A 13,646-nucleotide genomic window follows, 5' to 3' on the forward strand; every position below is an offset into this window, starting at 1 on the left:
CAGAAGAAATTATTGATTCAATGTCTTTACTATCTATGGATCTATTCAAATTGTTCATTTCTCCTGTTGTGAATTTTAGCAGATTGAGTATTTCAAGGAATTGGTACATTTAATTTATGTTTCAGATTTGTGGGCATACAGTTATTTATTGTATTTCTTTTTATCTCTTAATGTCCAAAGGAACTGTAATAATGTGCCCTCTTTCATTTCTGATATTAATAATTTGTGTCCTTTCTCTTTTTCTCATAGTTGTCCTGGCTATTGGTGTATCAATTTTATTGATCATTTCAAAGACCAGCTTTTGGCTTCATCAGTTTTCTCTGTTGATTTCCTTCTTTCAATTTCATTGATTTCTGCTCTAATTATTCTTATTTCTTTTCTTCTGCTTACTTTGGATTTAATTCATTTTTACCTCGTTTTCTATGTGGAAAGTATTAATTTTAAATCTTGTTTCTTTTCTAATATATGCATTTAGTGCTCTAAATTTCCCTCTAAGCACTGCTTTTGCAGCATACCACAAATTTTGATTATTATTTATTTATTTATTTATTTATTTTTAAAGATTTTATTTATCTATTTGAGAGAGAGTACAGGAGCAGGGTGGGGGGGCAGGAGGGGCAGAGGGAGAGAGACAAGCAGAATTACCATTGAGCAGGGAGCCAGATGTAGGGCTCGATCCCAGGACCCCGAGATCATGACCTGAGCCAAAGTCAGACACTTAATTGACTGAACCACCCAGGTGCCCTAGCTGATTTATGTTTTCATTTTCATTTGGTTCAAGATATTTTAAAATTTCTCTTGAGATTTCTTCTTTGACCCATGTTTTATTTAGAAGTGTGTTGTTTAATATCTGTGTATTTTGAGATTTTCCACCTGTCTTTCTGTTACTGATATTTAGTTTAATTTGATTGTAGTCTGAGAACAGACTTTGTATAATTTTTACTCTTTTAAATCTATTAAGGTGTCTTTTATGGCCCAGAATGTGATATATCGTGGTGAATGTTTCATATGAGCTTGAGAAAAATAGGAATTCTGCTGTTGTTAGATAAAGTGGACTGTAGATGTCAGTTATATCCCGTTGATTGATAATGGTGTTGAATTCAACTATGTCCTTACTTATTTTCTACCTGCTGGGTCTATTTCTGAGAAACGGTTGTTGAAGTCTCTAACTCTGCTAGTGGGTCCTTGCAGTTCATCAGTTTCTGTTTTGTATAGTTTGGTACTGGCATATATGTTAATAATCGTTAGGTCTCTTGAAGAATTGACCCCTTTATCATTATGTAATGCCCTTCTTTATCCCTGATAATTTTCCTTTCCTTGACATCTGTCCTGTCTGAAATTAATATAGCTACTCCTGCTTTCTTTTGATTAGTGTTAGCATGGTATATATTTCTCTATCCATTTACTGTTAATCTATATGTATCTTTATATTTAAAGTGGATTACCTATAAACAACATATAGTTGAGTCAGATTTTTTGATCCACTGTGACAATCTCTGTCCTTTAATTTGTGCATTTAGACCATTGACATTCACGGTGATTATTGATATAGTTGGATTAAGAGCTATCGTATTTGTTACTCTTTTCTATTTCTTGCCCTTGTTCTTTGTTCTGATTTTTGTCTTCCACTTTTTTTTTTTGCCTTTTAATTGAGCATTTTATATGATTCCATTTTCTCTCCTACCTTAGCATATTGGTTATACTTCTTTTTTTTTTTTTTCTTTTACTGTTTTTAGTGGTTGGCCTAAAGTATGCAATATACCCTTACGCAGCTAATCCAAGTCCACTTTCAAATAACACTATACCACTTCATGGATAGTGTGAGTATCTTATAATAATAAAAGAATCCTTACTCCTTCCTTTTCTTTGTGTCATTGCTGATATTCATTTAATTTTTATATGAGCATATATATATGAGCATTTATATATATCTATATCTGTATCTATCTATATATATATATTTACTACTATTATTTTGAACAAGCTATCTAACTGATCTAACATAGATCAATTAAGAATAAGAAATATGAAGGTTTTTATTTTATTTTCACGTTTTCCTTCTTCAGCACTTTTCCTTTTTTAATGTAAATCTAGGTTTCTGACCGATATTATTTTCCCTTTCTTCAAAGAACCTCTTTTAACGTTGTTTGTAAAGCAGGTCTACTGGCAACAAATTCTCTCAAGTTTTGTTTGAGAAAGACTTTATCCCTCATTTTTAAAGAATAATTTCACAGGGTACAGAATTCTAGTTTGGTGGTTTTTCCTATCAATATTTTAAATATTTCACTCCACTGTCTTCTTGCTTATTTGGTTTCAGAGGAGAACTTGAATGTGATTCTTATTTTTGTTCCTCTATAGGTAAGAGAATTTTCCCCCCTCTGATTTCTTTCAGAATTTTTTTTCTTTATCTTTGATTTTCTGTAATTTGAAAATGATAAGTCTAGGTGTAGTTTTTTTTTACATTTATTCTACTTGGTGTTCTCTGAGCTTCCTAGGTTTGTGGTTTGGAATCAGACATTAATTTGGAGAAATTATCAGTAAATATTCTTTCAAATATTTTTCTCTCTCTCTTCCTCCTTTTCTCCTTCCCTTCCTTCTTTCCTTCCTTCCTTCCTTCCTTCCTTCCTTCCTTCCTTCCTTCCTTCCTTTCTTCCTTCCTTTTTCTTTCTTTCTTTCTTTCTTTCTTTCTTTCTTTCTTTCTTTCTTTCCTTCTTTCCTTCTTTCCTTCTTTCTTTTCTTCCTCCCTCCCTTTCTTTCCTTCCTTTCTCTCCTTCCTTCCTCCCTCCTTCCTCCCTTCCTCCTTCCCTCCTTCTCTCCCTTTTTCCCTTCCTTCCTTCCTTTCCTCCCCCATCCCTCTGTCTTCCTCCCTTCCTCCCTTCCTTCTTTCTTCTTTCTTTCTTTCTTTCTTTCTTTCTTTTCTTTTCTTTTCTTTTTTTTTCTTTTCTTTTTTTTTTTCTCCTGGTAATCCCATTATGTATATGCTACTTGTCCTGCTGTCTTTGGATATTCTGTTCTGGCTATTTATTTATTTACTTACTTACTTGAGAGAGTGCATTCGAGTGGGAGGGGCAGAGGGAGAGGGAGAGAGAATCTCAAGCAGACTCCACACTGTGCATGGAACTTAATGCAGGGCTCCATCCCAGAACCCTGAGATCATGACCTGAGCTGAAACCAAGAGTTGGAGGCTCAACTGACTGCACCACACAGGTGCCCCTCTGTTCTAGTGGTCTTTGTACTCTTTTTGGTTCTTGAGGATTCTGTTGATATATCCTTTACCTCAGAGATTCTTTCCTCCATTCTGTCCAATTTAATAAAAAGTCCATCAAAGGTGTTCTTCATTTCTGTTATGGTATTTTTTACCCCTAGCATTTCTTTTTAGTATTTTTTCTTTGGATTTCCTTCTATACTTACAGTACACATCTGTTTTTGTATGCTGGCTGTCTCCTTTATCCATTAAAGATTTTAGCATGTTAATCATAGCTTTTACATTCCCAGCCTGATAATTTCAACATCCCTAACATGTCTGGTTCTCATGCTTGTTCTGTCTCATCAAGTTGTGCTTTTTGCCTTTTGACATGCCTTATAGTTTTTCTCTATTGCTGGGCATGATGTACTGGATAAAAGGAATTGCTGAAAGTAGGCCTTTAGTAATGTGGTGCTGAGGTGCAGGGGAGGAAGCATTTTGAACTCCCATGTTTAGATCTCCATCTTTTAGTGAGTCTATGTCTCTGGACTGTGAACTTCACAAATGTTTCTTGGGGTTGCTGTTGTTTGTTGTTGTTGTTATTTCTCTTCCCTTTGGAAGAAGAGTATGGCTAGAGTTGGTTGAATTTGGGTATTACCTTTCTCCTAAATGGAAGGCTAGAACAAGCTAGTATTGGTTATTTCCCTTTCCCAGATCAGTTAGGCTCTAAGAACACAGTTAGTTTAGCTCTGGTCACTTGTTTCCCTGAGGTTAGACCTTGCTAAGAAGAACAGAATGCTCTGGAATATTTCAAAATGATTTCTCTCCCCCTTCCCCATGTAGAAAGCCTGAAGGGATTTTTCTCTGGTATCTACTGTAGGAATCTGGTTGAGCTCTTGGAAACAAATCTTACAATATTGTGACTGGATCCTTTGGAGTTTTTAACTCTCAGGGTTATTCACCATGAGCTTCCAGCAATTTCTTAATTACAATTCAGGTTTTTCCTACCTTGGCACTGGTTCCCACGGTCATTCCACTGACGAATCTTTGCTCCAGGAAGCCATGATTCCCTGTATTCACCTGTCTGTCTCTCCAATCTTGGGGTCACTAGTTTGCTCTGTGTCCTCCCTTTTCTTCATGATCAAGAAGAGTTGTTGGTTTTTGGTCTATTCAGCTCCTTATTTGTTAGTATGGAGGGGTGATTTCCAAGCTCCTTACATTTGGAGCCAAAAACCCGAAGTCCTTTTATTCCTTCTCAAAGCATTATTTTCTTATTAATGTTAAGAAACTTTTTTTTTTCAACATGAGTTGAACTTCTCTACTCTGCTCTATGTGGTGTGTGTAACCACTCAGCAGGGAGACATAGGTGTCAGAAGCTTAGAACAACGAGGTTGGTACAGTTCACTTGCTCCAAGACTGAGATTCTATGCTGCTGTGACTCTCTGAAGGCTCGGGAGCCTTTCCTCTTACAGTACTGCTCAGATGTTCAGCATGAATTAATGAGAAGAAAGGCACTGAGAACAAGAAGGCACTTTTGATTTCTTCCATCTATACAGGGATTTGCCAACTTGGATCCTTCTCCAAGGTTATAAAATAAATTCTAAGTGATCATTTTCCATGTTAAAGGTTCAATTCTATTTGTTCTGGGAATCTACCTCATTCATGGCGTCTCTCTCTTATTTTGCCTGAATATTTGTAGAGGAGTTACAGTATAGGGAAGTCCTGAGCGCTTGGCTGCCAGAGTCACAAGAAGCTCTAGAAAGCTTATCTGGAGTCACTTGATGAAGGTAGTGTTGAGAGAATTACATGAGGGTAGTTGGACTGGGAAATTGCTTAACCCTCTGACATTATCTTTACGCCTTTCAAAAGAGCTGGCGAACTCACCTAGCATTTGTTCAGCTGATCTGTCCTGTCCAAAAATCACCATCTTCTCCACTTAGAGACAAAAGGCATCTCCCTTTATAGCTTTTTCTGACAATTTCCTGTCAGACATTTGCAAAGTTACTCAGACACGCAAACAGGAGCCTTTGACAGAACAAGGGTGACATTTCAAAGAAAGAACGATGATAGGTTGCCTAACAGCACACTCCAGAAATAAGCGCCTTTGAAAGGTACGGTGGAAATTTCCGAGCATCAGCCTGGTATTTCACCATGTAGCGCTATCCATTGAGTCCTTTCATGTAGCTCAACATGAGTTAAATTATGTAGAAGTTGCAAATGCCAAATCACAGAAAGGTGAATTTAAAACTCCTATTTTATAGCTCCGAATTAGTGTGGACACTTCCCATCAAGAAGGACATTTGTTTCACTTGAGTCCTTGGCACAAATATTGCTCTTTTATGAACAAATTGCAGCTGGAAAAGTGATATTCCCCACAGGTAGAAGGAAGGTATTGCTTTTACATTCTCAATAACTAAATGAATATGTATTTTTGATAGCTGCTTTAGAAATGCCTTCCTTGCAGAGTGTTAGAAACTATAGTTACCACTATTTGAAAGTAGGCCTTAAGTACTGAGAAATAGCTTGCCCTTTCCATAATACAGAATTGAGCAGGAAAGTAAGACGCTGTTAGTGGCTAGATTGCCAGCTTCAGAGGTATGCAATAGCATGATTGAATTCAGTGAGGGCAGAGACAACTCTTTGGGCTGTTTTCTTCACACTAGAATACAGTATAATTCTCATAGATGGGCTCCCACATGATGTTGGCATATCCGTTCTGAAGGGTCTCAGTTGCAGGAGCATTGTAATACCTACTTCCTGCCTGATTTGAATGCACACACACAGAGGACAGATCTTACCTTGTTCATTTCCTCTCAATAAAGAGTTGGAAGTTTTGGATTTAATCCCGGGTTGAATCAAATACATAATCTTTAGAAACTTTTCAATGTCCCTGGGACTCAATTCTTTAACCAACAAAATGGAAAAAAGTGAATTAATCCACATGTACCATCATGTAACTCTTTTACTACGGTATCTGCCCTTCCCAGAGATAAGGCTAAAGGTCTGATAATTGCCCATAAGCCGTACAAGGTCAGGCCCCATGTTGTTCTTACTACACATATCTCCACCTACACTCCCCCTTACTTCTTCTGTTCCAAACACATATGCCTTCTTGCTGTTTCAAATATGCCTCGCACATTCTCCCTACCAGGATTTTGTTCTCGCTATTCCTGGCAGGCTCATGTCCCAACCATTCATTCTCCAAGGGCCCCTCCCTTCACCCTCCTTAAATTCACAACTCTCTCTTTCCCTAGCGCTCTCCCTGTGCATTCCTTGCTTACACATCTGACATACTATATACTGTACATTTTGCTTATTTACCTATACAACACACACAAATACGAAAAAAAAAAACCCAAAGATTTTTGTTTCATTATTCACTATTTGTATCTTAGGGCTAAGAATACTGCTTGACACAGAGCAGATGTTCCATTAATATTTTTAATGAATATATGGTAAACATTTTTATGGGTTTTAGAGATTTCATACTTAATTCTTACTCTACCAAGAAAAGATCATTTTAATCTCCATTTTATGGATGATGAAAATGAGGTTTAAAAGCATTCAGACATCTAGGGCCTAAGGCCCCACAGTTGACATGTGATCAGCTAGGACATACCCTTGAGCCCCTTTTGATTTCAGATCCATTTTCTTTTTGTTACACTATCCTGCCTCTTTCTACCTCAAGAGGCTGCTGTGAGAATTTATTCAAAGTCTTTAGAAACTGCAATGTCCCATTTTCAAGAAAAGCATACTAAACATTATATTTGTGTCTATTTTACGATGAGAACACAAGCCAGTGCTCTTTTTTAGAATCCAGTTTTTCCTCCGCATTGGTTTTTGACAAGCATAAGCTCAAATGTATCCCCCGTGTCCACTGACTGATTTGGAGGAGCAAGCCCAAAGTGCTATGGAATGAGAGAAAGGAGAAGACTATGGTGGATGGGAAGAGAAGATGAGGAGCCATATGATAATAAAAGTGCCGTCTTCCTTTTTTTTCTTCAAAAAGTATCAGTTACCATCCTCAGTAGCTGCCATCATCTTAGTTCATCAGCCTCTGGGTTTGTCGCTCATCTCTGCCTGAGTCTCAGTGAGGGTAAGCATACACCATGGACCCCAACATTGCCTGTGGGAGGAGCCAAGTACCCCCCACTCCCACCCCTTAGCCTCGCTAATTGAATTAGCTGCTTATGTCAGCTTGTGCCCTCTTCACAGTTCGATTTCATGTCAGCACCAGCTGTAACTCTGGGGAAATGCCTGCTACTTCTTGGGTGGAAAATACAGCCAATCATTCTGTCTGTGGAATATTCACTATCTCTGGGATAAGAGTAATGGCCAGACACCATGCCAGTCACCTGGAGCTGCAAGTAAAATAGCACACCTTACCTTCAGGAGCAGAATATATTTGGACAATGATTTACCTTCTCACGTGAGAAGTGTTGATTAATGGAGGACAACTAAAGTGGACAACACTCTTCCAGCTTCTGTGTATGTGCGTTCTGCCTCTGTTTCAAGCCCATGCCAACCTTGGACAAAGAACTTGTCACCTCTTCTTTGAAACATCTGAGTAAGAAATGTTGACTTTATTGGGGATTTCACAAAGGAAGCAGATGAAGGATCTATATTAGATAGCATTCAGCAGACCATGTGAAGACCCACCATAGACAATACTGGTTTCCAGAGTCTCTTTGGCCCTACCATTCCTGATGGGGTGGGAGTGGGGGTTCTCTCTCCTATAGACCCAAGTCCCAAACCTGGCTGACTCAAGTCTAGATGCTCAGTGATGCTTATGGAAATTATTATTTTTTATTGTGGTAAATTAATGGGCAAATTATTATCTTCTATTGTGGTAAATACACATAACATATAACTTACTATTGTAACCACTTTGAGGTATACCATTCCGTGGTACTAAGCACATTCATACTGTCTTGCAGCCATCACCACCATCCATCTCCAGAACTCTTTTCATTTTGCAAAACTGAACTCTGCACGTACTAAGCAATAACTCCCAATAATGCCTCGTACCCCCAGCCCCTAGCAACCACTACTCTAATTTCTTTCTTTGTTCTTTTTTAATCTTCCCTTTTTCTCCACACCTCAGTCACAGGTAACCACTACTCTACTTTGTGTTGCTATGAATTCAGCTTTGCTTAATTCCACATATATAAGTGAGTTGCAATATTTGTCTTTCTGTGTCTGGTTTATTTCACTTTGCATAATGTCCTCCGGGTTCATCTATGTTGTCACAAATGTCAGGATTTTATTCATCTATCAGTGGATACTTAGGTTGTTTCCATATATTGGCTATTGTGAATAATGTTACAATAAACATGGGAGTGAAGATATCTCTTTGAGGTAGTGATTTCCTTTCCTCAGGGTATTTATCCAGAAGTAGGATTGTTGATCATATGGTACTTCTATTTTTAATTTTTTGAGAACCTACATACCGTTTTCTATAATGGTTGATACAGTTTACCGATTGAGTGAGTAAATGAATGAATGAATGAAAACGTGATTAAAATATGAAAGTAATGGTTTAAGCAAATCGATTTTTCTAGATTTCTTTAACGATGACTCATCAAAAAGACATCAAAAAGCTATAAGTAAAGCATTTTTAAATGATCGAAGGAATCCTATACTGAATCATTGAAAATTGAAAAACTAAGAATAATTTTGTGAAAAATCAATAAATAATTAACAGAGTTGGGGCACCTTAATCAGCTTTTGTAAATTTGGATTTTCTTGTATTGGGTTTATACAAAGTTAAATTAATATGCATATGATTCATGGTCTCACATCTCTCTCTTTTTATATTTTTTATTTTTTTAGTTTGGAAGTTCAGGTTTATAAAGCAAGACCATATTTCCCTGTAAACATCCAGGAAGTGAAAGCTGCCAATATCTAACTGAAATATTCAGGGGGAAAAGAGCCAAAATGTCACATGGATGAGAAATAACTTTCAATGTCCTATCAAAGGAACTCTTCAAGTTATGTATTGATCCCAACACAAGGAAAATATGCCTAGAAATTTAATTTGATATTTACAATCAATAGTACTCAGATGTCACTGGAGAAGAGGGTAGAAAAAAGATGACTTTAAAATTATAGTCATGAATTTATAATTACAATAATGAGTAGAAGTAAATTTATTGAATTAGCATTTCCAGAGTCTAGAGAAAAATCTGGAGAGGCAGGATCTTGGTTTTTCACTTCAGTAGCTCATCTATGCCTTCCTTCCATCCCATCATTTCGGTCTTCATGCTTCAATTTTTGAGGGGTGCCTACAAACTACTGCACACTAAGCTAGTGCAAAGATTGGACCATTAAAGAACTTTCTCTAAGCATGAAACTTTGCCTCTATTCACTATCTTATCGTTGTCCAAAAGTCCTAGAGAAAATGCACTTTGTGTTTTGGTGAAGGAATGCTTTGGTGGAAAAATAAAAAGGCATTGCATGTGGAAGGTGCTTAAGGATCTATACTGAATCAGCCAGGAGTCATTGGCATCAGTAGTGTCTACATAAAAAAGCAATCCATATAGTCACAGGATACACAAACTGGAAATAACAAATAGAATTATGTTCTTAAAATAGAAAGACTGTGATTACAGAGTTAATATTGTAATCATAAATACTTCGGGGCTTCTTCCTCAACTTGGTGAGCTCTTCCTTTTCTCCCTGGCACATTTCTCTTCCATTTCTACACCGTTCTCTTGATGACTTATCTGGTCACAGAGCGCTAAGTGCCATCCCTTTGCTAATGTACGAAGTTAATCTCTGGCCATGAACTCTGTCTTTAACTAACTATTTCTTTCCTTCTGGTTAGCCAATGCACGTATTTCGATGTTTAATAAGCACCTCAAACTTGACGTGCCTCAAATCAAAGTTTGTAATTTCCCCTTCTCCAAAGATGCTCCTTTCTCAGTCTTTATCTCCACGAATGGGAACTTCATCCTTACAACAGAACCATCTTTTGACTTCTCTATTTTATCACAACTCATATGCAATCTATAGTGAATCCTTGTCATCACAATATATACATTCAAATCTAGCCAATTCTTACCATTTCTTCCATAGTCGCCTGCCTCAAACCATCACCTTTCACTTGGATTATTGCAATGGCTATCTGACTGGTCTCCCTGCTTCTGCCCTTCTTAAGAGCTGACCCTCAGCTGTAGTCTGTTCTTAACACAGTTAAGCGGTGTACCCCATCTCACTCAGAATAAAAGTCAGCTTTATACAGTGGCTCCCCTGTGACTTCACTCATCTAACCTGCTTCAACTCTCCCCCCTTTCATTCCATTTCGGCCACCCTAATCTTCTCAATGTTTCTTGAACATGCCAAGCATAGTCTCATCTTGAGATGTTTGATTGTGCTGTTGCCTCTGCCACGGATGCTCTCCCTATAGATAATGATTTGGCTTAGTTGTTAGTTCTTTCAGCTTTTGCTCACATGTCACTTAATCAGTATTGCCTAGCCTGACAGCCCTACATGAAATGGCAGTTGCCCTCTCCCCACCCAACCCTGCTGCCTCTGCATTCCCATCCTCATTCTTCGCTGTTTCTCTGTAGTTTGATTACCGTCTGGTCTATTCCTCTTTGGCCTGTTTTATTTACTACTAATATCATCCCACTGGAAATAAGTCCCAGGAGGAAGGAAACATTTCTGCTGTCTGCTTTTGTAGCTGTATTCTCAGTGTGTCAGACAATGCTTCAGCAAACATTTCGGGTGAGTTAAATGGATTATAGTTATTATTCATTCCAGAGCAAAGCTGTATTTGGCATTTGGAGGAGTCCAGATCTCTGGATTATTCAGCAATGTCTTACACATGATTTTGATACTACGGGACAGTTATGCTGTGGGTTCCACCTTTGGGTTTGCATTTACCAATATGGTATGAAAGAATTAAACATTTTTTGTAGTTGTTCTAGGATATGCTATTAAAGAATTATTGAGTGAGATAACATGTGTTTGTATATGGATATTTGGCTCCTTAAATTCTCAGAGGTCTCTTTTAGCCAAAGTGGTTCAAGTTTGGTAAAACAACACTAGATCGTAGATATTCTAGGAAGTATATCCTCATCTAAAAAATGTTTTTCAGGTTTCAACAGCTGCACCTCTCTTGCTCGGTCCCACCCTGAACCCAGCTCTCGACTCGAACATGGCTCCAGCATGGAGGAGGTGGACCGAATCCTCATCCATTCCCTGCGCCGTGTCGGCACGGCAGTTCCTCCAGATGTACAGACCCTGCGAGCCTTCACCCCTGAGTTGGTTGTAGAAGCTGTGGTCTGCTGTCTGCGTATGATCAACCCTGCCGTGGGCTCTGGCCTCAGCCCCCTGCTGCCTCTGGCCATGTCTGAGCGCTTCCATCTGGCCATGAGCCTGGCTCAGGCCTGCATGGACCTGGGCTATTCCTTGGAGCTTGGCTATCAGAACTTCCTCTACCCCAGTGAGCCTGATCTCCGGGACCTGCTTCTCTTCTTGGCTGAGCATCTGCCCTCTGATACCTCTGACGATGCAGATCAGCCTGTGGGTGACTCATCTCGCCTTCTCCAGGCCATCGGGGGCCAAATGCGGGACCAATTGGCCCTGCCCTGGGTCCCACCCCTCCTTCGTACTCCTCAGCTACAGCACCTCCAGGGCTCAGTCTCCCAGAAGCCTTTCCACACCATTAGGCTGGTCATGCCTGAGTTGAGTTCCAGAGGGGAGCCCCGGGAGTTCCAGGCAAGTCCTCTGCTGCTACCAGCCCCCACCCAGGTGCCCCAACCTGCTGGGAGGGTGGCCTCACTCCTCGAATGCCATGCCATCCAGCTCTGCCAGCACACAGGCCAGGACCGCCCTGGGGATGAGGACTGTGTCCAGCAGGCACCCCGCCATCCCACCCAGGAGGATACACGGGCTCAGTGGCAGCGGCTGCAGAGGCACCTGGCCGAGCATCTACGCCAGACCTGGAGCCGACCAGGGTCTCCCTCACAAGCCGGAGACCTGAGAGAGCTGCTGCAGGCCTGGGGTGCTGGGACCAGGACTGGTGCTTCCAAGGGCTCCCGCTTCACACACTCAGAGAAGTTCACCTTCCATCTGGAGCCTGAGGTCCAGGCAGCCCAGGGGTCTGATGTGCCGGTCACCTCCCAACGGCTTGAACAGGACATGAAGACAGCTCAGGAGCAGGAGCTGGAGTCTCTTCGGGAGCAGCTGGAGGGAGTGAACCACAACATTGAAGAGGTTGAAGCCAACATGAAGACCCTGGGAATCAGCCTCATCCAGGTGGAGACCGAGCGTGGGCAGACCGAGCTCAGCACAGTGGAGAATGAGCAGGCCCTGCGCTTGAAGAGCTGGGCAGTGGAGCTGCTGCCTGGCGGGGCTGCCAACCTCTCCAAACTGCAGCTCATGGTAGAGAGTAGTGCCCAGCGGGTCTTCCACTTGGCGGGTCAGTGGGAAAAACAGCGGGTCCCTCTCCTGGCTGAGTACCGCCTCCTCCGAAACCTCCAGGATTGCAGAGAGCTGGAATCTTCTCGACGGCTGGCAGAGATCCAGGAGCTGCACCAGAGTGTTCGAGCAGCTGCCGAAGAGGCCCGAAGGAAGGAGGGGGTCTATAAGCAGCTGGGGTCAGAGCTGGAAACCCTGCCTACAGGTGTGTCCCGGCAGGCCTATACCCGTCGCATCCTGGAGGCTGTGGTCAACATCCGGAAGCAGAAGGAAGGGATCACTAAGATCTTGTCAGACACAAAGGAGCTTCAGAAGGAAATCAGCTGTCTGTCTTCGAAGCTGGACCGGACCTTTGCAGTGACCGATGAGCTCATTTTCAAGGATGCCAAGAAGGATGATGCCGTTCGGAAGGCATACAAGTATCTAGCTGCCTTTCATGAGAACTGCAGCCAGCTCATCCAGACCATCGAGGATACAGGCACAATCACGTGGGAAGTTGGAGACCTTGAGCAGCAGATCGAGACAGAGATGGGGAAGAAGACCCTCAGCAACCTGGAGAAGATCCACGAGGACTACCGAGCCCTTTGCCAGGAGAATGCTGGCCTCCTGGAGCAGGTCCCGGAGGCCTGAGGAGCCCCCAGCACTGCTCTGCTCCTGGCCTTGGGCAGGGAGTTGGGATGTTGGGGGTGGTGGCCAAGTGCTTGCCCTAGCCATTCCTTCTGTTAGCTGTGCGGCTCCTCCTACAGCCTTGGCCCCAGACCCCTGCGCACCTGACCCAAACCCTTATCTGGGCTGATCATTCAAAACGTTGGAATTTGGCTGCAGTTTATTGGAGAGGGCACTGGGGTTAGGACCTTGGATCCCAAATAAATGAGGGGCTCAGTCTGTAATCAAAATGTGTTTTTCAGGGGCACCTGGGTGGCTCAGTCTGTTAAGCATCCAACTCTTGATCTCAGCTCAGGTCTTGATCTCAGGGTTGTGAGTTCAAGCCCCAGGTTGAGCTCCACACTGGACATGGGGCCCACTTAAAAAGAAA

The 13,646-nt window shown here is 41.3% G+C and overlaps 1 protein-coding gene across 1 annotated transcript; it reads left to right on the forward strand.

Moving 5' to 3' along the window:
- The first annotated feature begins 11,356 nt into the window (after positions 1-11,356).
- LOC113262024 (coiled-coil domain-containing protein 22-like) lies at positions 11,357-13,240 on the forward strand. Its single transcript, XM_044387473.2, has one exon. The coding sequence runs from the start codon at positions 11,357-11,359 to the stop codon at positions 13,238-13,240; it is 1,884 nt and encodes a 627-aa protein (XP_044243408.2).
- Positions 13,241-13,646: the final 406 nt, after the last annotated feature.

Source organism: Ursus arctos, unplaced genomic scaffold (assembly GCF_023065955.2).
Source record: "Ursus arctos isolate Adak ecotype North America unplaced genomic scaffold, UrsArc2.0 scaffold_27, whole genome shotgun sequence".
NCBI lineage: Eukaryota > Metazoa > Chordata > Mammalia > Carnivora > Ursidae > Ursus > Ursus arctos.